Here is a 23,899-nt window from a genome sequence, read left to right as displayed (position 1 = left end):
AGAAGGAATGTTGAACGTGGTGATAATTGACGTTAATTGAGTGGCGATCGAATTTTATTTGGAGAATTTTGATATCTGTCATTATGTTCGTCATTGCGCTGTCGGCGGACAATTGGATCGAAATGCTTTGGTTTGCGTGATTTACAGTCTTTTTGGTGAAGTAACTCTATCGTCACACAAAGTTTAAGATTTGTTTTTCTTAAGCTGGTACACATTTTATTTAACGTTTTTGTCCCTATAAGAGTGCACAGCAACCAAGAAAGTTGATGTCTTTTTAAAATTCTTTTTAAAATTCAAGCTAAACAATATAAATGGGCCGAAGCCGAAGTGTAAACAAAGAGTCTGTCCTGTTCGTTCCTAATGTAAACATCCAGTGACGTAAGCAGTATAGACTCTTTGTTTACACTTCGGCTTCGGCCCATTTACATTGTTTTGCTTGAAATTTAAAGACCCAATTCTGCAACAACCTGATTGTAAAAAAGTCAATTTTTGATGTAAATCACGAGGTTTTTCGCACTTTCTTTCCCAAAAACCGCAATGTTGATATTGCAATGATTGTTTCGATGAGCTCTCTTTTGTGAAATGTTTCTGGGCCCATAGGGAGATGGATGCAAAAAGCTGTGGTTGATGTGCACCGTTAAACGTAATTTTAGTAATGCTTATATTAAAATTTTACAAAATATCAATAAATTTGTGGAACTATTTTTTCATAAACTTTTACGTGTTGTACCGATCTGTAACCCAAAATTAAAATTTTGTAAATGCATTGCAAAGTCTGTACATTATTTAAAATGAATAAATATGCCGGGTCCGGTGGTTTAGTGGTTAGCGTGGTAGCCTCCAAACCCCAGTATGGCCTGGGTTCAATCCCAGACGGACCCGGTGGCATTTTTCGAGACGAGATTTGCCTGACCACGCCTTCTATCGGATGGGGAAGTAAAACGTCGGTCCATTAGCGTAAAAGAGGTTTTGAGTGACTCACCACACATAACCTTCGGACGCCTAGAAATGAGCAGAAACTTGCAACAGAGCCCACAAAAGACCCGGGGGTCGTTAAAGTGGATTGCTTTGCTTTTTTTTTAAATATGCGTTTTACAACCTATTCTGAATAATTTACAATCGATAAAAGTTTTCCAATAGCAATTTCAATTTTTGTCAATAATTATTTTTTATCCCCTCATGTTCTGAAAATTAAAAAAAAAACTTTGAAAAAAATTGCAGTGCCTTCGATGTTTGGACTTAATCAACAGTCAATATTTATGCTGAATTTAATGTTTGAGCTGACGGTTGTATGACAAAAGGTCAGAAGACATTTTATAAATTGAGAGTAATTATGTTCAACATGAAAACAACCACATTCGTTTTACTATCCAGTGAATCAAATCTTGTAATTTGTATTGATTCAACGTGCCACACATGACAAAATTCCTTTTTCAATTTCTTTAAAATAGTATTCTACACGTGTGCTTTTTTGTAACGAATTTCCTATTGCATGTGAAGTTATGTAAATCACTATTAACCAATGATCTTCATACAGGAGGCCAATGAGAATAAAAAATCCTTCAGTACACATTAAAAATAGACGAATTTCGAAAGGTTCAAATTAGATGAAAAAAAACTTTTATTTAAGTACGAATACATTATTTTTAACGAATATTAATACAAAAATATAAAATAATAATCTTATCAAGCTAGGGATGATTTAAAAAATGAAAAAAAATCACACAAATAAATATAATTGAAACAGAATTAAACAATTGGAAAGAATATTGAAATATCTTTGAATTAAAAAAAAAACAAACTTTTTTAAGATATGTATAAAAAAATTAGAAAAATAACTCAATAATGTATCATTGATTCATTGATTGAGAAAACTCTTCAAATTTAAAATATCAATGAATAAAACATTCTTTTTAATCATTTAAGGCCGTTGCAAATATTTTTTGAAGTTTATGTCACTCGGCTCTGACCAAAGTCGAGGGGGGGGGGGGGGGCAAAAAAATAAAAAAAATATAAAAATTGAAATTACAAGCCTAGGTTTCAACATTTGGATGAAAAAAGTGTTTAAAAATGCATTTTACAGGCGTACAGTTGCTTTCCAATCACTAGTTTTGAAAATATCGAGGTATTGATGGATTTTTTTTGCAAAAAAAAACTTTTCGTGGGACTGTACGTTGGTATTTCATGAAAATTTAAAATGTTTTCAAAGGAGTTCAAACATGCTAAATATATAAACGCGGGAAAATGCATTTTAACTGGTTTTCAGTTGATTAAACTTTAACTTTCATTAAAATTTTGAAGTTTTTCAAAAAAATTAACCCTCTACAACCTAACCCCGCCTTTAGACGGGCTTCGATCTAAAAAATCGCCAAAAATCAATTTTTCAACCAATTTTTGATCCTTAAAAAGCATTGGAAAGAAGAACTCTTAAAATTTTGGAAAATTTTAGGGTTGGAAGTTTAACTTGTTTTATGTGACTTTGCCAATGTTTTTAAAAATGTCATTTTTTAGGGGTCAACTTTGGCTGTGTTTTTTACTAACATCTATACTGCCCCTGATCGCATAAATGTCCCATATGCATTTTCATCGTTTTTGAGTTATTGATGCAGTTTTGTTCAGAATCGCGAGATCTTTCTGAAAAGCCTGTAACATCCAATACTTTGTTCTAGAAATCATGAGGAAATCCAGTTTTTTCGTGAAAACTTAACACGTAACCTTATGTGTGGGACAAACTTCAAATGCGTTTTTCTCAGCTTGCTGTTTTTGCATATGGGACATTTATGTGAACATGGGCAGTATATATATAAAAAAATTCGACGGTTTTGTTCGAACGCGAATCAATTCAACACGGAACGTCGGATCGAGGTGCTCTTTGTTGCGTTGGGTTCGTATAAGTCCAAGGAAGGTTCTTACGCCATAAAGTTACAACTTTGGCCACTTTGGAATCGATTCCGGAAAATCTACAGATTGTATGGGAAAAGTTACGTAAAATCAAATTTTGATCACAGGAGGCTGAATAAGCAAAAAAGTTAAAAACGTCAACAAACGAAAAAAGGCAGAACGAAGTTTGTCGGGTAAGGCTTGTTTCCTATATTTTCAGTAAAAAGAAATATGCATTAATTTTTGTAGTGTCCCAGACTATGCCTCTATGCATTTTTTACAATTTAAATGATGATGGTGCCATTCTATAGCAGAAAATGTGAAAAACAAGTAGAAAATTTAAAAAGTAACTGTTAAAACGTAAAAAAATTAGATAGGCAAAATGTAATTATACTAGGTGGTAGAATAGGCCAAATACTACCAAAACCAAACATAAACTAAACAAGCTATATGCAAATTAAAATACTAAAAATAAAACAAGAAAAACATAAAACAAGAGAAGTAAAGTTTTTCGTAGAACAAAAGTTGCTCAAAATGACCTCCTGAACACGGGACAAATAAAAAAAATCGAAAAAAAAATTTGGGCAGTAGAGGGTTAACTATGTTGAGCCACCTTGAATTTCAATACCCACAAAATAAAATTTAAACAAGAATAAAATATTTTTAAACAATATTAAAAATATATTTTCCATCAATTGTACAGACATTAATTTCAAAATATCTTATTTTTGGAAAAATAAAAAAAACATCTTTTTCAGCACCATAAAGTTATCATAATATTTGTTGAAATTTTTGTCAGCATTAGCATTAATATTTCGATAAAATTGCCATTATTTTCTTAAACAGACTATTTCAAATTCAGCAAACTCGATTACAGTTGTCAAACTATGAAAAGTTTTTAAGAACATAATTATTTTACTATTCTTTAAATTCTTTCAAATGGCCTTGAATTTTCATAAAATTAAAATTAAAAGCAATGAAAGGCCCAGTATCTTGAAATAGACTTCTATCAGATTAAAATTCCATTTCTTTTTTTTCTCTTAAAATTTTCGCAAAACTTTCGAATTTTTTTGGACATTGTTAGATATTAGAAAGTTTATGTATACCTAATAGGTCAATAAAGTGTATCAAAGTATTTTGATTTTGGATGATTGAAAGCGAATAGTTCTGGGTTCGATTCCCATCAGCTCTCAACCAGAAAGTAGAGGACATTGAAACTGCTGATCTCTGATTAAATTAACAAAAATCTCAGCTATAACAAACAAATATTAAGCGTTGTGGAACCATCTATGAATAGAACGTCTTATAATTCTAATGCTGTGTTTTGCAAATTTACCTAACCATCGGTTTATCTGTTTTTTTAAATAAATAAATAAAAGTCATCAAACATTTGCAAACAATCTCTTTTGAAAAAATAAACGGAATCAGTCTTAGACCTGATCAAATTTTTCATTTCGGATTAATTTGAGGTGGGCTTTAATTTAAAAGATCTGCAGGAAAATATTATTATATTTTTGATTCTAAACCAGAATTCTTATTATTTTATGATTATGGAATATTTTATCGTGCAGAGTAATACAGTGACTGATTTTGATCCAAACGAAATACTGATACTTCATTTGATACGTATTTAAAAAGTTTAATTATTATTTACAATGAGTCGCGTGAATAAATTATCTAAAATAAATTTCGTATGAAAAACATTATCAAGGTAAATACTGAAAATACATCAGCAAATAAAGAAATCCTCGTCCTCACCTGATCCGCGATGATCCTTCATAATGTTCGGCTTAAACTGCCCTGCTCCTGCCCCCACTCCAGCTCCCCCGTTCGGCCCAACCATCATCGGGTAGAAGACCTTTGGCCACAGGATCGCGATACACCCGACCACCGTCACCATGATGATCAGCGTCTTGCGGGTCCCGAGCGGATTGGTCGATTCCGCCGACTCCGAGGTCCGACCCCGGTGCATCGCCGAGGTTGCCATGGCCGCACTTTCTTTCTTTCGACCACAACCGGAGGAAACTTTCAGTTTTCACCGCGCGCGCAGCTCACACCTCAATTTTTCACCACAACCGACCCAGCAGCGATTATTGGCGGGTTTCTTCTCTTTTCCAACTTTTGCGCGCTATTTTCGCCGCACTAACCTTTCTTTTCGTTTCACTTTTTGCCCACTTTGTTTCGTGTTTCAGCGCCGATTATTACATAACCTAATTCTTCTCATTTGGACAAATCTTTTGCTCGAAACCACCGCGTTTTGGCCACTTTTTGATCACATTCTGTGCGCTCACGGTCACTTTTTTTCTTCTTTATTTTTTCTTTTCTTTTTAGCTTTACTCAAAGTTGAGATTTTTTCGGGCTATTTTCGTTTGGTCACGGCGAAGCACAAAAAAAAATATCAAAAAATATTAAATCACAGTTGTACTCACACGAATCTTCTTTGCGTTTTTTTTTTCAAAAATAGAACAAATCGTTATGATTTCATCACCCGTGACGAGAACCCATTGTCAAGATCCTGGCCGTGTCGCATGTCACGCACGCCGTGATGATCACCGTGATTTGTTCTGATATTGAAAAATACCGAGCGCGCGCGTCAGCGAAAAACTCAAAAACCATTACGTACGGCCCATTTCGGGCTATTTATAATTTTCACCACTGCCGGACCGCGGTTTTCTCCAAAAATGCAAAATATACTTTCCTGTTACGCAAAACTTCCGTCGCGGCTGCAGCAGAAAATGTTCGTTCGTAAATATTAATTATTAGTTTCGAGAGTTCGAGAGCGCTACCAAACTAAGTGCAAAACCACAAATTAAAGGTAAAAACTTCCAAAGTCCCGAATTAAAGAGGGAGGGAAAAAGGGAAAATTCGCGCGAGGAACAGCAGTAAAAAAAGTGAAAACTTCTAACTTGAGTGCGGTGGGAAAAACAGTGAGGTTAGGTTAGTATCGAGCGGGTCAAGCTACAACGACAGACTAAAATTACTTTTCAAAGATTGCAAAGATTTTAATAAACGACGAAAAATTCTCTCGGGCCGGCGAGCGCGTCCTTCTGGCGCGTTTAGCTAGGGTAGCCGTACCAATGTTTGACGCTTGAAAAATAAGCAGAAAAAAAAATGACTCAAGTCGAAAACAGTGTTGCCAACCCCGTGTTTCTCGTATAAAGAGAACCATCTCGGTTTCTAGCAACAACAACTAAACGCACGAGAGCAAGTAAACATTCCCCTTCTGCGAAGCAATGAGATTTGACTAACTTAGTATGAGCAATGGTGAAGATTGGGTTTCCTCTCGCAGCTAGGTGAGCTTGGATACCGGGACGCAGACTAGTACAACATCCAAGTAATTTGATTATGCGGTGAAGAGAATGAGATCACTTTGCACACTGTTGCTCTTAGTACATCATGTTGCACTTTGTAGTTGCTGCTACTTGATTTGTGTCTGCTTTGTGGCACTTGTTGCAAACCAACGACAGGTTGAAGTTTTGTAATTTGGAGTATTATCCAATATTAGATCAATATCTCTTGACAAAATAATCAGACTTTGAATATTTTTGACTTCTCAAGCAGGGATAAATAACAAGGGAAATGCGAAATAATATTTTTTGCGACCAATATTTCGATTTTTTGAAGAAATCAGTATTGATTCAAAAATTCATAACTCGGTCAAAGATTTTTTGCCATTCTGGAAATTTCTGAAAAGTTGGCATTTATTGTCTCCTAAAACATATCAGAAAATGAAAAAAAAATAAAAACATTAGTTTTTTTTGCAAATCAAGTTTTAGTGACAAAAAGTGAAAGTAAAAATCAACAAAAAAAAAATTTCCGTGTATCATATTTTTTCGGTGTAGTCCTTATCCATACCTTCAATTTTCCCGAAGACACCAAATCGATCAAAAAATTCCTTCCAAAGATACAGATTTTCGAATTTTCATAAATTATTTTTGTATGGACAGCTGCCAAATTTGTTTGGGAAATTACATGGACAAACTAATGATGCAAAATGGCTTTTTGGGCATACCGAAGGCACCAAAAAAGTTTCAGTCGGATTTAAAAATACAAAAAAAATCGAATGACCGAAATCTCAGAAAATTGCTCTACTATTTTATTATCTCTTTTTTGAAAACTGCTTGATTATAGACAGAGTTCCGAATGAAAGTTATAAAACAAAAATAAAAGGGCTCCGAATAAAATGAGGCCGTTGTAAATATTTCTCAAAGTTATGTCGCCTTAAATATTATCTCGGAAAATAAGGGTGCAAAAATTATTTTTAAGCATGAAACGTAACACTTTGAAATGCTTTTTTTTTGCTTTAGTAATCGTCTTTGCATTATTGAACTATCGCAGGAAAAAGTAGTTTTTTTACGAAAAATTAATTCATTACCATTGTTTTAAACTCATGACAATTTCAAAACTGTTCTGATGTATAATTGTAATGATTTGAAATAGTTCTATCGAAACCCTTCCTATATTGCAGTATTTCCTAGAAAAAAATCTGCCTAATTTTCACTGAGCATTGAAGATTGATTAAAAAAACTCAGTAATAACGACCAACGACTCAGTACTTGTTTTTGTTTCAAAATTGTCCTGAACATAATTTATAAATTTTCCAAAGGCACCATTTCAAAGAATTGAAATTAATGCTCGTGAATTAGTTTAAAATTCATAACCTGAATTTAGAAGAGTAAATTTCGGTGGAACAATTAAATTGTAAAAAAATTACAAAATTTAAAAATTTCTGCTCGAATCTTATCATTTTTTCTATCACAAACCAGTACCGCTTTTATGTTTACAAATTACAGGTGGTCAAGCTAAAAGTTTTTTTGTTCGATATGAAATTCAATATTGCAATCATAATACACTTTGCATAAAAATATGCCAATGGATCAAATGCACAGTAGAAAAAAGATTTGTCAAAATATCGATTTTTGGTCATATAAACCAAAAATATGACCAAAAATCAATAATTTGGCTCAATTCTGAGAGCAGATTTAAACTCAGCAGACAAAATTATATGGAAAAAAACATACACCCAACTGGCAGTCGCAAGATTGTGATGCATGGCGGCATGAAAGTATATCAGAATCTGCATGAAAACTGTCCTCATGCATTTTTTGCGATATAGGGGTATGACATTTTTGCCCGTTACCGACAATTATCGACATTACCGACGGCTTTTTGGTTGTATTTCACAAAAAAAAACCTTTACAGAACGAGGATTGAACCACTAACTTCTTGGTTATTGATCCGACTCGCTACCACCGCGCCATGGACCACCGCGCTCGGGGACGGGTGTGGTAATCACCACCACTACATTCCCAAGTTACATGCTAAACAGAACGACCGTTGGGTCTCTGTTTTGTATCGTCCTTCGCTACACGCACTTAATGCGTGTAGACGATGCGCATGAGCATGTGGCTTGGAAATGCAGGATGTAACCGTAATAAAGTTTTATTACGGTTCGTCTAGCGTCGGCGTGGGATTAGGACTCCCGCCGACATTTAGGGTTAGAAGTCGGTTCTCGGGTAGCAGGTAGAGAACCGACTCTAGAAACGTAAGTTACAAGTAAAATAAAGACAGTTAGTTCTGAGCATCGACAGAGTTCACATCATTCAATATCACAACCCTCACCAAGGGCTGGCCAGTATGGCTGGCCCTAAATTCCCACAATGGTGGCAGCAACGGAAAAAACCCACACCGAGGTTTTTTTAAAGTAATTTTGAAAGTGTTCCTGAGTTCCTGAGAAGTATTTCGCCGGCGACGGAAGTTGATATCAGCGTGGTGGAGCCAGAAGGACCAAATAAAGCCGAAGATCGAGTCTGCAACTTCATCACGGAGCCGTGGACATTTCTCAACGGAACAGCATTTCAACAACGTTGGCGTTAGTCATCAAAGGCAGGCAACAATTTAAGATCTATTTAAGGTATGAGAGTGTTTAGTTTAAAATTTCTGATTGGGCTTTCAAAGTGAATTAACTATTTTTGTTTGTAAATTCAGCAAATATAATCATTCAATCATCAACGAAGCTATTGATTCTTTTACAATTTTGGAAATCAATTTTTCATTAATAAAAGGCAAGGCAGCAAATCATGGACGGGTAAATTCCGGCTAAAGTCAGTCAAACTCTAAAAATGAGTCAATGATCTTCCATGTTAAAATTGCGTAAGACTAAAGTCCTTAAACTTAAACTGAACGTCAATGTACGACAGTCGTTACGGCAGGCAGGTTTGTGAACAAGTAGTTGCTTGGCTAAATGCAGACACACCCGTAGAGGTTAGTGTGCTTTCACAAATGATGTCCTGACCATCTAGAAATAGAGTTGGAGTGTATGCTGATGTTTTGCTGAGGTAAAATTTTCAGATACATTTTTGTTGTTTTGTTATAAAACAAAAAGCTCTTTAAATCAATTGATTTCAACATTGTTAAAGATGACATAAAACTTCGAATATTTTTTTTTTGTTTTTTATTGGATTTCAGAAATGAGGTCTTCAATCTTAATTATGGGGGAAGGGATGTCAGAGCAATGTTGCAAACAAGGATTGCTCTGAGTCTTCTTCTCATTTCAATTTGAAAGCAATTCAGAACAGGTTAGTTAACATTCAACAAACTGTTGATCGAAAGGAAACAAATTAATTGATTAAAATAAACACTCATTGGAAATTATAATAAAATATAATATAATAAAATACATTCAATAATAGGGAATTAGTAAAAAAAAGTTTAACAACTTTTTTTTTTAGTATAGGGGTGAGATTGGATGATCAAATAAAGTGTTAAAAAAAATCAGTAGGTATTAGCTACAATTGTAATAAAAAAGTGCTTCGAAAAATTTAAACATTGGTTAATTTGACAACCGTAATAGCGTCAAGTAGAATGCAATCATTGTTTATTATCAAATCAATTATTGAATCCAAATTCTTAACAAACAAATAAATGGTTCGAAACGCCTAAGCAAAGAAAAATGCAGTTTAAAAAAGAAACAAAAATTGTGGTAAAATGAAAACCGCGTTATTTTTTGTAGCAGTTCTAAAACAAACTTCGAAGACTAAAAAAAAAAAGCAAAAGAAATTCTATGCATTTTAGGTATTTTATGTTCACATCAATGTTTGAATAGTTCAGTATAAAACAAAAAAAAAAATAATGCATTTAGATGTTAAAAGTTATTGTTAGAAAAAGCAATTCTTGCATTGGTCTTCAATTAAATATGAAATTTAGAAGCAAGTAGCACAAGTAAATTCTTTTTACAAATGTAATCGTTCTGGTTGTACTTAAAAAGCAACTTTATGTTTTACTATTTTTTTTTGTTTGTTTCCCGAAATCAATTTTTCATTAATAATTAGGCATGGCATCAAATCATGGACGAGTAAATCTCGCCTGAAAATGCGTAAGACCAATGTCCTTATTTTGTTTAACTAATCGTCAATGTACGATAGTAGTATTCGACAGGCGGGTTGTGCGATCAGGTAAAATCCTGGCAAAAAATGCAGACACACCTTATAATAAAAGGTCCCTGAGCTTTCGCACGATGGTGTCCTAGTCAAGAAAAAACTGACCTAAAATGTTAAATGATATTTTGTTGAGGCAAAACTTTCATAAACAAATGGCTCAGTATAGATAAAGAAAATGATTTCGGATCTCAATTATTTGTAGTTTTTTTTTATACCTAAATCATGGGGGAGAGGGGACTTCAGAGCCAAGTTATGTTCAAGGCTTGCTCTGAGTCTTTTCTATCTTTCTTCTTCTTTTTGAAGACAATCAGAACAGATTCGTTTAACAACATTTGGTATCAAAGTAGAAAAAAAAAGTAAAAGACTTTTTTTGTTTATAGGGGTGAGTGATGTGGTAATCACCACCACTACATTCCCAAGTTACATGCTAAACAGAACGACCGTTGGGTCTCTGTTTTGTATCGTCCTTCGCTACACGCACTTAATGCGTGTAGACGATGCGCATGAGCATGTGGCTTGGAAATGCAGGATGTAACCGTAATAAAGTTTTATTACGGTTCGTCTAGCGTCGGCGTGGGATTAGGACTCCCGCCGACATTTAGGGTTAGAAGTCGGTTCTCGGGTAGCAGGTAGAGAACCGACTCTAGAAACGTAAGTTACAAGTAAAATAAAGACAGTTAGTTCTGAGCATCGACAGAGTTCACATCATTCAATATCACAACCCTCACCAAGGGCTGGCCAGTATGGCTGGCCCTAAATTCCCACACGGGCCAGCGTTATCTGTGTTGGTGAGAACTGCAGATCGCTGAAATGTTTACACGCGGGCAAAAATGATCTAGGGGCTTGCTGCAAAAAATGTTATAAAATATGACATTTTCTGCAGCAAATCCACTGTTGCAGATTTTGAGATATATTGGGTGTTATATTTCCTTTGGGTGTATAGTTGAACAATTTTCGAATTTCGTTAGGGCACACTTTTAATAAAAAAATAGAAGAAAATTTTACATTTTTAACTGAAGATATCTCTAGTTTTAAGAAAAATAACCTTGACATTTAAATTTGGCCTGCGCTTTTTTGGATATTTAAGTTTAAAATTTGCATCTTATTTACCCTAAAATGGCTGTAACTTTGCAAATTGGCTTGACAAAAAATAAAAATGTTTGTTTTTTAGGACTCTGAAAGTGCTCTGAACACCAATCTTCTCTAGAATTGAACCCTGAAATGCTACGTTTAACAAACTGATTTTTGAAAGTTTGCTCAGATATTTTCTCATTTGCAACAACTCTTCTGAAGTCAGCAAAGCTCTAAAAAATCACAATTTTTCAGAAAATATATTTTCCACTTAATTTAGTGATCGGGATCACTGTGCAATAAGATGAGTTTTTAGATTATTACCCTCACGAAGCACAGTGCTTGAGGGCAGAGTTGCCATGTCAGATTATTCAATTGTCAGTCAGAATAAAGATATGCCATTCCTGATCAAGATTTTTACCTGATTTTATATTTTTAGACAATTTATGAAAGAGATTCAACCAAATTAAACAAATACTAAATTGTAAAATCTGACGATTTTTTATTAATTGAGTAATTCTCGCTGAAAGTGGACCACTATTTACACAAGGTGCTCAAAAATCAAAAGCAATGTACTTTTCCAATAGCCCCCACCAAGTTATGAAAGAAACCATGTTTGGTTGGTTGAATTTGTCCTCACCTCGGCGCCACGAAGCTTAAACATTTTTTTTAATTGGTAATTTTTTGACTTAGGCGCGTCTACAAAATTGCTCATAACTTTGCAAAATTTCAACGAACCCTTGATGTTTAGGGGTGTTTTGGAAAGGAAATGAGCAGAGCTTTCGAATGAACTTGTCAGAAAAATACCGTTCCATACATTTTTTAGCCACAAAACACCAATGTATTTTTAAAAGTCATTTTTGAAGCCCGGCGCCCCGCTTTATCGAAAATCTGACAAATCCATTCGAAAGCTGAGACGATTTCACATAAAGGACCAATAAATCTAAGGTGTATGTTCCTCCTATCTTTTTTAATCTAATTTTGATTCCGCGAGCGCAGCGCTCCGTACGCATTTCGGGTGCCCAAAATATTGCAATTCGAAAAAATATAGGTGCAATTTGTCAAAAAATATAGGTGCTCACAATTTACATGATAGTTTATTGTCCAAGGATCAAGATGCACTATCGATAATTGACCAATATTGGTTTTTGGGCTCTTCCAGGCAATTTAATGTCGAAAAATTGTTTTTTTTTTGTTAAATGCTCACTTACAAATCGGTGGACGTTTTTTTCAGTAAAACTAATGAATGTAGCATGTAGGAAATTTCACCACGAACATTTTTCTCTAAAAGAAAACGTAATTTCGATACTCCAGTGCCAAGATGTTTTAGTTTTAGTGAGAAAAAAAGTGCCAATTTTACAAATTCCTCAGAATTAACTAGCACGGCCTATTATTTACATGTGGCATATGTTTTGGAGGCCAGAGTATGGTTTCTTATAGTTATTTTGGTCGCTGAATTCGGATCTGGAATCAAATTTCAGATAAACAGTGAACAGAGATATTTTAGTCACGCTCAAATATTATTTACGTGTATTCCTCATAGCCACTTAAGGATCGGCAGTCGAAGCCGCTAACCAACGCGCCACGACGCCTCTCAAAACAATCAGAAGTTGAAAAAACAATCTCCATAAAAAAATCCGTGTGTAAAATATCAATTAAAAGTGAACGAAAGATGAAATATGACCGAATTCACTAGCGATTAAAATTACAGCATATTACCGCAAATAACTTTTGGGCGTGGTTCCAAATTTAACTATTAAATGAAATTTGATTCCAGATCCGAATTCAGCGACCTAAATAAATATAAGAAACCATACTCTGGCCTCCAAAACATATGCCACATGTAAATAATAGGCCGTGCTAGTTAATTCTGAGGAATTTGTAAAATTGGCACTTTTTTTCTCACTAAAACTAAAATATCTTGGCACTGGAGTATCGAAATTACGTTTTCTTTTAGAGAAAAATGTTCGTGGTGAAATTTCCTACATGCTACATTCATTAGTTTTACTGAAAAAAACGTCCACCGATTTGTAAGTGAGCATTTAACAAAAAAAAAACAATTTTTCGACATTAAATTGCCTGGAAGAGCCCAAAAACCAATATTGGTCAATTATCGATAGTGCATCTTGATCCTTGGACAATAAACTATCATGTAAATTGTGAGCACCTATATTTTTTGACAAATTGCACCTATATTTTTTCAAATTGCAATATTTTGGGCACCCGAAATGCGTACGGAGCGCTGCGCTCGCGGAATCAAAATTAGATTAAAAAAGATAGGAGGAACATACACCTTAGATTTATTGGTCCTTTATGTGAAATCGTCTCAGCTTTCGAATGGATTTGTCAGATTTTCGATAAAGCGGGGCGCCGGGCTTCAAAAATGACTTTTAAAAATACATTGGTGTTTTGTGGCTAAAAAATGTATGGAACGGTATTTTTCTGACAAGTTCATTCGAAAGCTCTGCTCATTTCCTTTCCAAAACACCCCTAAACATCAAGGGTTCGTTAAAATTTTGCAAAGTTATGAGCAATTTTGTAGACGCGCCTAAGTCAAAAAATTACCAATTAAAAAAAATGTTTAAGCTTCGTGGCGCCGAGGTGAGGACAAATTCAACCAACCAAACATGGTTTCTTTCATAACTTGGTGGGGGCTATTGGAAAAGTACATTGCTTTTGATTTTTGAGCACCTTGTGTAAATAGTGGTCCACTTTCAGCGAGAATTACTCAAATTTTAAATTTACTTTCAAATATTCCCAAAAACATAATTGAATTTAAGTAACAAAATTCTGAAACATTGACAATATCCATCACTCCTCTTCTTCTTCTTCTTCTTTTTCTCCAACTGGTGGAATTTAATCTGACCGATTCATCCAGAATTTTATCGGTTCACCACCATTTTTTTTAAGTTTACCTGGCAGCCCTGCTTGAGAGTCTAAAAAAAACTTGAAAGCTATTCATAGATCAGCAAGAAAAACAAATTGTCACCTTCGTTACCAGCATAGTCACTTGCCAATGGTTGGAGGTAAATGTGTCAGGTGCGTCGTGCGCTCAATAAAGGTCAAACAGCTATGCTAGTAAAATTATTCATTGCTTGGGCATAAGTTGTCAACAAAAAGATCAACGCCAAAAAGAACTTTAAAAAAATCAACAAAATATCATATAGATGTTGGTATTCGAGATTGGTCCATTTCTGCTTTGACCCGAAAATGCAAATCAGCATGAAAATCGCCCCCGGAATGCCCCGGTGCACCATTTCGCTCTTCCAATTTGAGCAGAGTGCAACTTTGTCACACAGCCTGGCCCGAGTGATAAGAGGGGGCCCTCTCACAAAATGATAAACAGTTGTCACTCTTGGCATCCTCTCCATCAACGGGCAACAGAGAATGCGAGGACATTCGCCTCCTTTGGATGGCCTCGTGACAGCTATTCTTGTACCTTTCTAGCCAGGAAGATACCTGGCACCGTCGAGGCCGCTGCTACTGACCGGGAAAAGCAACAATACCCGACGGATGTTTAAGAATGAGACCGGCAAGCGCCAGCGCCAGCATCTGATTAAACAACATCGACTGTGAGCACCATCATGGTGGATGAAAACTGTTGAAACAAGCTTCTTGGGAGTCTTGGGGGAGCCGTCATGATGGTCGTCTGTAACATTTATCTGTACGGTTATACATATCCTACCGTTTTCAAAACTTTAGCATGGTGTCTTGTCACATTTATAAGTTTTTTTTGTTTGCAAAATTGAAGAATCTAGTTTGTGAATACATTACAATTACCATTTTAAAATTCATCTGCTCGGAAATTCCATTAATAAAACGAGCATCGTCTTCTCGAGACAAGCTTTTAACTATTACATACTGAATTTAATTAAACATTAGATACTTTTTTAACTTACAGATTACGAATTTTATTGTTACTTTGGAGGAATCTTCAAAAAATATTACAATGTACCAAATAGTTATAGACCAGCCAAAACAAACATTTCGATTTAACAAAGTATTGGGTTTGCTAGCTTTAATAAGTTTCAATGATATTTTAAACGGTGCTATAATTTTTCATTTTAACTAGACAATCTAAGTTTTTCGCTATTTAAAAAAAATGGTTGTCTTCAAATTTTTGTTTTTTTTAAGCCTACTAAAATTTAAAAGCGAATATACTTCAAACTTCAATTTGTACAAAGCTCATTCATTTTTAACATTGTATTTTGTGGCATAAATTTGAAAAATATCGCATCCAATGTTCCAAAAATGGCATAAACAAAGAATGATTTTTGTAAGGCATGTTTGTATGAAATTTTCAGTCAGTTTGTGCAAATCGATCTCTTTAAAAAAAATTATTCAGCTGTAAAAAATTGATACAATAAATGTTTTTTTCGGGAATGTGTAAAATTTTACCATTTTAGACGACGCTTTCACCCTTAGAACTCAATCGTGTTCATTTGAAAACATTTTTTCGGACGTTAGAATGGAATTTTGTAAAGTTTAAAGTGTTAGTTGACTATAATTACGAAAATGATTAACTGGATTATTTTAATATTCACAAAAAGTCACGATTCTTTCAATGAAAATAAGTCCGAATCGGAAATCGGAATACATCTTCGGATTCATTGGGTGATTTTCTAAAAATAGTTTCTAAATTATAAATTTCTAACACAATTCGAACTTGTAGGCATTTTCAGTGTTACAAATTTCACATAAAATGTGAAAACATTTGATTCATGCTTCAAATTTTGGTTAAAGTGCATAACAAATTGATATTTTTATGAACAAAACTAGTTTAAAAGAATTTTAGGCAAAATTGTGTGCAACTTTTAATCTGAATTTAACAAGAAAAATCATGTCTATAAAATACACCCAGAAATTCAAAATAAAAATTTCTAACTCAGCTTCTTTTTAAAAACATTTCTGATTTTTTTTTACAAAACTATTTTCTGAACTTGTGTGCCTTACCCCATGTGGGTAATTCTCTACCAACTCACACGATATCGGAAAAAGTTGCCCCTACCCCTCTTCGATTTACGTAAAACTTTGTCCTAAGGGGTAACTTTTGTCCCTGATCACGAATCCGAGGTCCGTTTTTGATACCTCGTGACGGAGGGGCGGTACGACCCCTTCAATTTTTGAACATGCGAAAAAAGAGGTGTTTTTCAATAATTTGCAGCCTGAAACGGTGATGAGATAGAAATTTGGTGTCAAAGGGACTTTTATGTAAACTTTTTTTTTTTTTTTTTTTTTTTTTTTTTAATATATATTTATTTTGATTTTCTCTTCCATGTACATTCATTCAGTTAAAATATTATTGAGTGTCCAATCACAATCGATGACTTTTCACCTCAATTTTAAATACTAGCAACTTTCATTTATTCATGAAATATTTAGCTTTCGCTATTCAGTGATTTCAAATGTAGGAGGTCCTACATGTACAAAAGGGAAAAGGGATACCTTAAAACTAACTTATAAACTATATAAAGAGCGGATCAATGCAGCTGAAGACTGCAATGATTTTTGTCGAAATGCATCAATTATCTTATTGGACATAACATCCAAAGTGTCCACTTCGGCTAATTGATGATTTTATGTAAACTTAGACGCCCGATTTGATGGCGTACTCAGAATTCCGAAAAAAAACGTATTTTTCATCGAAAAAACTCAAAAAAAGATTTTAAAACTCTGCCATTTTCCGTTACTTAACTGTAAAAAAAATTGGAACCTGTCATTTTATGGGAATTTTAATGTACTTTTCGAATCAGGGACAAAAGTTACCCCTTAGGATAAAGTTTCACGAAAATCGAAGAGGGGTCGGGGCAACTGCTGTGTGAGTTGGCGGAGAATTACCCCATAAACAAAGAAGGATTTTTCTAAGGCAGGTTTGTATGTAATTTTCAACCAGTTTGTGCAAATCGATTTCTTTAAAAAAAATAATTCAGCTGTCAAAAATCAATTTACACATTTTTTTTTGGAAATGCGTGAAATTTGTTTTTTTTTTTTGTACCGTTTTTCGTTGTTTTCATCCTTAGAACTCAGTCGTGTTCATTTAAAAAACATTTTTTTGACGTTAGAATGGAATTTTGTAAAGTTTAAAGTGTTAGTTAACTATAATTACGAAAATGATTAACTGGATTATTTTAAAATTCACAAAAAGTCACGATTTTTCAATGAAAATGAGTCCGATTGGGGAATCAGAATACATCTTCGGATTCATTGGGCGATTTATACTGGGAGAAGAAAAGCATAGTTTCTAAATTGTAAATTTTTAACACATTTCGATCTTAAAATTTGAAGTTATTTTCAGTGTAACAAATTTAGTTTAAAGTGTATTACAAATCGATATTTTTATTAACAAAACTAGTTTAAAAGAATTTTAAGCAAAATTGTGTGCATCCAACAAAAAAAAATCATGTATATCAAAAACACCTTGAAATTCAATACAAAAATTTCTAACACAGCTACTTTAAAAAAAAACTGTTGATTATTTTCACAAAACTGGTTTTTCAACTTATGTGGCCTACCCCATTACATGTTAAAAAAAAAGTCTTTAGCTAAACCTTCGAAAACCCCTTTTCAAAAAATTAATATAAATCCTATGAACTGAATCAATAACTCAAAAATTATGAAAACATGGGCAGTAAATGTCACTTCGGTTTAAAGTATCTAAATCATAAATGTTGTTTTTGGCTGCTCTGAAATACATTGGTAAACCGCATTTTTTTTTTAAAAACATGTTTCAATAAAATGTTTCAAATAAAAAAATTGCCTTACTGGCCTTATTGCAGATAAATATTAAAAGTTCATGTCTCTTGATTTTTGACAGTTGAGTAACGAAAAATGGTATAGAGATTTCTAAGCTATTTCCAAACTATTTTAATTCTTAATACATTTTTTCAGAGTTTTGAGCCATCAAATCAGGCGTCCAATTTTACATAAAATTTCCCTTTGACACCAAATTACATCTAGTATCACGGTTTCGGCAAATCAAAAAAAAATAGCAAGGAACATCAAACTTTTATGAAACAGCCAATAACAGAAAATCTAGTATTGTTATTTTGGTTTAAAAATGAATTTAAATAAAAATATACAAAACAGTAAGAATAAAGTTTTAGTTTATGACGATTTTTCTAAGTATGAGAAGATGACTTCAGTGATATCTCCACGAATCTTTAGGAACACTTTGTACATTTTGAGATATTCTGGATCCTCCTAAGTTTTATGGAATAAAGATCTTGGAGTTTAACGCCCTATAGCAAAACATGTCTGCCAAGGTTTCAAACATGATTCATATCATCAAAGTCCCTGAGATTTTTTGGCATCACTACGATCTTTTTTTTATGTTCTGTGTCCTCCAAAGTATCCCGGATTACAGATTTTCCTAAACATTTTTAATTAATTTTGTGTCCCGTCATCTGGAGTAGCTGTTTTAGCAATGTCTCAGCCTAACAATTTGATATTTTTGAGTGGTTTCGGCTAGACCAGATTAAAAAAAACAAATTTGAAGCTGTCAACTACTCTAAAACATGCTGTCTCTATTCAGACTGTATTCCCGATTTGCCCAATTTGACGGTATACTTAATAACTTCATATTTTATGTTTGAAGAAATTTAAAAAAAATCATAAGGTATGCTTAAACAGGTGGATTTTCATCTAAGACTCTTATCTGCCAAAACATCTCACAAACTGCGAAAATCACGGCACATTTTCCCTTCACAAGCCGACACCATCCCCTCGGCGTGATGCTTTTGTGTGTATGAGTGTTTGGGGTGTAACTTGTGAGCTTTTGACTGGCTGGCTCGCCAGCCGCCCCCATTATGTGCTGGATTAATGGAAACGATAGATTGTGCTTTTTCGCAACAAAGTTCGCCATTAGAGATTATGAGCTTTTGTGGGCAAACATGAATCCGTAATCAACGGGATCCCACTTCGGTACACACACATATATCAGAGGTTATTTTCATCAACGATCCGGTCCAAAGGTTGATGCCACAACTTTGTTAATGGTTTTTGAATTTTCACTTGTTTTAGTCCTTGGAAAGTCACTTTTTCTTCTTTTCAGAGTTTTCCTCAATCACTGAGCGATTTCCTTAAAATACATCAAACTTTGTTTCACAGAATCCCACCGTTTGTTCTAGAAATCTCCAACCAAGCAATGATAAGACAAAAAAATGTGGAAAATCTCGGACCACAAACACGCGGAGAGGACACCAACTCGCGCGAATCAACAAAAGGCCACCACCAAACTAATCAACCACGGACGGACGACGGACCGAGAACTGTGAATGTTTTGCAGGATTCAAGGAAAATTCACACGAGACACACACATATAAGATTCGGATTCTGCGCAGTTTTCCGCGGAATGTCAGTGCGCACCCATACAGCCGCAAGTTAAGGGAGGGAAATCGATACGCACACCACACAGAAAAAAAATGATGGTAATATTCATCAGGAAATAGTGACAGATTTTGTGGCTAAAAAAATGATGAATTTTACCCCAGAAAATGATGAATTTTCATCAGTTTTAGATGAATATTCATCAGGTTCACATTTTTACACATTTTTTATGTAATATTACTCAAAAAAAGAGGTAATATTCAACCTATCAAATTTTAAACATTCCAAAATTCAACTTTTTTTGTCCTGTGCAGTACCACCCTCCCTGAACGTTGGGCCTGACAATCATATGATTTTTGTGTACAAACTGACAGGACCGAAGAAAGCCCTCGAGGGACAGCGCGGAAAAGCCGGTTCCAAAAAACAACGCAGGTGAAACCTGGATGGAGGTGTATGCTCCCTATGATGATGCTTGGGTTAGCCGGATTGTGGCATGTATGCTACTTTGTTGTGGTTTCCAACAGGTGTAGTGCAGATATATGCATATAATACCTTGATGAAAAAAGAAAATTCAAGTTTTAGGTAGACACCGTGTGACTCCATAAAAATAATATGGAGACGAAGTGTACTTTACATCGATGTAGTATGTAGGATTTATTTCACCAATCAATTTATTAAATATGCTTCAGATGAAATCGAAAATTAATTTGTTTAACTATTCGTTAAATTTTTCATCATGTTCCGTATAAAAAACCATGAATTTTGTTTCCCATATTGTCCAAAATCGTATGGTTCGTTAAATGTCCCCCCGGGAGAACCTCCCGAAGTGCCCTGGCACTGTTAGAAAACGCGTTTTTACACCCTTTTTCGGATTGGACCACACTCTAATCGCCAAACAAAAAAAAATGGATCTGATTATTTTGGGCAAATCGGAGCACTTTTGATCTGGATCCTGCTGGTTTGACGTGGAAGCGCTGCATTTAATATATTTTTATCAAAAAACTGCTTAAATTTTCGAAAAAAAATTAAAAAAAACTAACATAAATTAATTTAAAACAATTCTTCAGAAATTCCCCACGAAAACAGCATGATTCGAAAAAAAAGTTCTCTGATCGGGCTCAAAATTTTTCTGGGGGTTCCTTGGCCGAAATAATTAGACCCGTATTTTTTGTTTTGCCATTAGGGTGACCTACGCCGTTTTAGGGTGGTCCGAAAAATGGCAATTTTTGTCGATTTTCGCAAAAACCACTTTTTTCAAAAAATCGGGAAAAATCGACTTTTTTCACTAAAACTGTGATAACTTAGGGTACCAAAATTTTCTTAATTGAAATACGCAACTTTTGGTACCCTAACATGTATAGGTCATCGCTGAAATTTTGAAGTTATCGCAGTTTTAGTGTAAAAAGTCGATTTTTCTCGTTTTCGTAATTTTCCAATTTTTGCGCGTGGCGCGTCGAAAAACCCAGTTTTTATTTTAAAAAATCGTATCTCAGAGTACTGAAAACATAACTTCACCATTCTTTGATATGTTATGTAAAATTTTCCGAGGAATCTGATAAAAATATTTTCAGACATAGGCTCTTTGGTCCCGAGACAGCATTTTAAGTTTTCATACGACCTTTTCAAATGTTAAGCAAGATTTTTGGAACTTCTTACTATTTTTCTCAAATAGCCAAACTAATCACCTTTCTTTTGCGCCTAAGACACACAGCAAAAAATCCGATGGTAAAATCGCATGCAAAAGCATGCACATCACCTTCGTCAAAATAAACACTTAATATTACACACTGCATGTACAATTTTTGCAACACACAAAAAATAGTTGCAACCGACGGGATTCAAACCCAGCACCAACAGTAAGGACTGGCGCCTTAGCCCACTCGGCCATCAGACCGATGTAAAGCTGCATGGATAAACGCATATATGAGTTTGACATTTCGGTCAAGTAGGTTTCCCATACTGATGGGCTACATTTTTCAGGTTGTAAAATCACATAAAATTGCATAAAATAATGCAATATTTATTTTACACCCAGGTCTTTTACACGCAGCTGGATTACTACTTTTTTAGCTGTGCAGCTAAACTCGAATAAAATGGCGCGGAGATATGATTTTTTGAAAAAAGTGGTTTTTGCGAAAATCGACGAAAATTGCCATTTTTCGGACCACCCTAAAACGGCGTAGGTCACCCTAATGGCCAAACAAAAAAAAATACGGGTCTAATTAAGGAACGCACAGAAAAATTTTGAGCCCGATCAGAGAACTTTTTTTTCGAATCATGCTGTTTTCGTGGGGAATTGCTGTCTTTCTTTATAAGAATTTGAAGAACTCGTTATACATTCACACAGAAAAAAATCAATTCCCGTAATCGTGAATAAAGTTCACGAACGTGAGATCCACGAAGGAATTTATTCATGAGTATGGTGCATTTGCACTATAAACGTGAATATATTCCTTCGTGGTTCTCACAAGCGTGAACTTTATTCACGGTTTCGAGAATTGATTTTTTTCTGTGTAAGAATCAAAAAAAACTCTGAAAATTTATTTGAAATCAAAAACTTAAAAAAAATCTAAGAGTAATAATGAATAATACAAATAATGTAAACACTCTTTGATGATAACTTTGATTATGATATTTTTTCAAAAACATTTTTTCAACAAAACATACCGAATATATGCTTTTTATGTAAAACATTTTTATTTGAAAAACATCTAAAACAGTGGCCCTCAGCCAACTGAACTTCGCGGGCCATTTTGGCAATTTGCTGTAGTACCGTGGCCCGCATGTGAAACAAAAATAGAAATTACTAGTAATTGAAAAATTTCAACAGTTCAAAAGTTATAGTTTTGATAAACTTACTTTTTGCTAAACTTTCTATTTGATTTTCAAATGGTATTAAAAGTTTTCCAACTTCCCCTTATCAATCCAATCTATGAAATTACCTGCGCAAAAAATATATTTTCATTCAATTTGATACTTTAACACATAAACTCTGAAGCTCGAGAAAAATGGGGAATTTGTATTGAAAATTCACCATTTTCTCGAGCTTAAGAGTTTAGGTGTTAATCCTTACCAATTTACAATGCATAAATTTTTTATAGATTTACAAACAGATTTGTATTTCACTTTTTGTTAAGCTTGAATTATTCTGCTTATGTTTTTTTAATATAATTTCAATTAATTTTAAGACGAAGATTTAAAAAATATGATCATCCACTTTTTAAAATTTTTATTGAAAAAGCATCACAAAACGACGATTTTTCGAAAAAATGCCAAACTTTGAAGGTCTGTACCGAGTGCTCCAAACTTCAATGTTATATATACCAAAAGATGCGCAAGGATCTGGCCTATACGCCAGTGATGTTTTTGGTAAACGCATTGGTGGCCAAAGTGCCTCAAAAATAGACATTTTTGAAAAAATCTTTTTTTACGGGTTAAATCCCATTTAAAATTGAAGGTCGGAGCGCCAGCTCCTGTTGCGTCTAATCAAGCTCATATTTGGGATTTGGGCTCAGTGTGCCCATCGGAACAAACCCCTGAATGCCCGCCAAAAAGTCAATTTTGTTACATCCTAATAAATATTTTTGTATTTTGCAATTTAAAAATTACTGTATCTCGAAGCCGTTGCATCGTATCAAAAAGTGGTCAAAGACAAACTTGTAAGAAATTGGACGGGCTTCCTGAAAAAAATACACTGAAACAAAAATACACGCCACATTTATGACATTTTTTGATTTTTAAGTTTAAAAGTAAAATTTAAAGGTGATGTCACGATTTTTTTTCGCTCAAAATTTTTGAGAAAATAGCATAAAATGTTACAAAAAGACTCACGAAAAATGCAGGATGGTATGTCTCTCCTAAAAAAAATACAAAAATCATACCACCACCGTTAACGTGAAGACTTCCATCATTGTCATTATTTTTCGTTCAAAGATGTAAATTTTGCGTCGCTTTCAATATTTTGACAAAATTCCTTCAACAAGTTGTTTAGAATAGTGCCCTACACATGCTGATTCCTTTTGGTAACGATTATTCCATTCCTTGTAAAGTTAAGGGAATCGTCATTAATCAATGATTGCCAACTAGGACGTCAATGACTGTGCCACAAAATTATATAAATTTTGAAGCACATTTGATTTAGATCAAAAATTCTTTCAGTGGCTTCAAGAAGGCATCAACCGGCA

At 34.2% G+C, this 23,899-nt stretch overlaps 1 protein-coding gene across 10 annotated transcripts in view; it reads right to left on the bottom strand.

Moving 5' to 3' along the window:
* LOC120419517 (titin-like) overlaps positions 1 to 19,659 on the bottom strand; it is a 79,396-nt gene extending 59,737 nt beyond the window's left edge. For 8 of the 10 annotated variants that reach the window (XR_005605736.2, XM_039582220.2, XM_039582222.2 and 5 more), the window contains exon 1: positions 4,639 to 5,239. Coding sequence is in view for 9 of the 10 variants with exons in the window: in XM_039582220.2 (XP_039438154.1) it covers positions 4,639 to 4,867 (229 nt within the window). In the remaining variant the exon portion in view is untranslated. Of the gene's footprint in view, positions 1 to 4,638; positions 5,240 to 5,786; positions 5,872 to 19,504 lie in introns of those variants that run through there. The other 2 variants (XM_039582217.2, XM_039582219.2) reach the window with 2 other exon arrangements.
* Between the last annotated feature and the right edge of the window lie 4,240 nt (positions 19,660 to 23,899).

Source organism: Culex pipiens, chromosome 3, assembly GCF_016801865.2.
Source record: "Culex pipiens pallens isolate TS chromosome 3, TS_CPP_V2, whole genome shotgun sequence".
Taxonomy (NCBI): Eukaryota; Metazoa; Arthropoda; class Insecta; order Diptera; family Culicidae; genus Culex; species Culex pipiens.
Note: the sequence above shows the minus strand (reverse complement) of the source record. Positions and strands in the feature narration are given on the sequence as shown.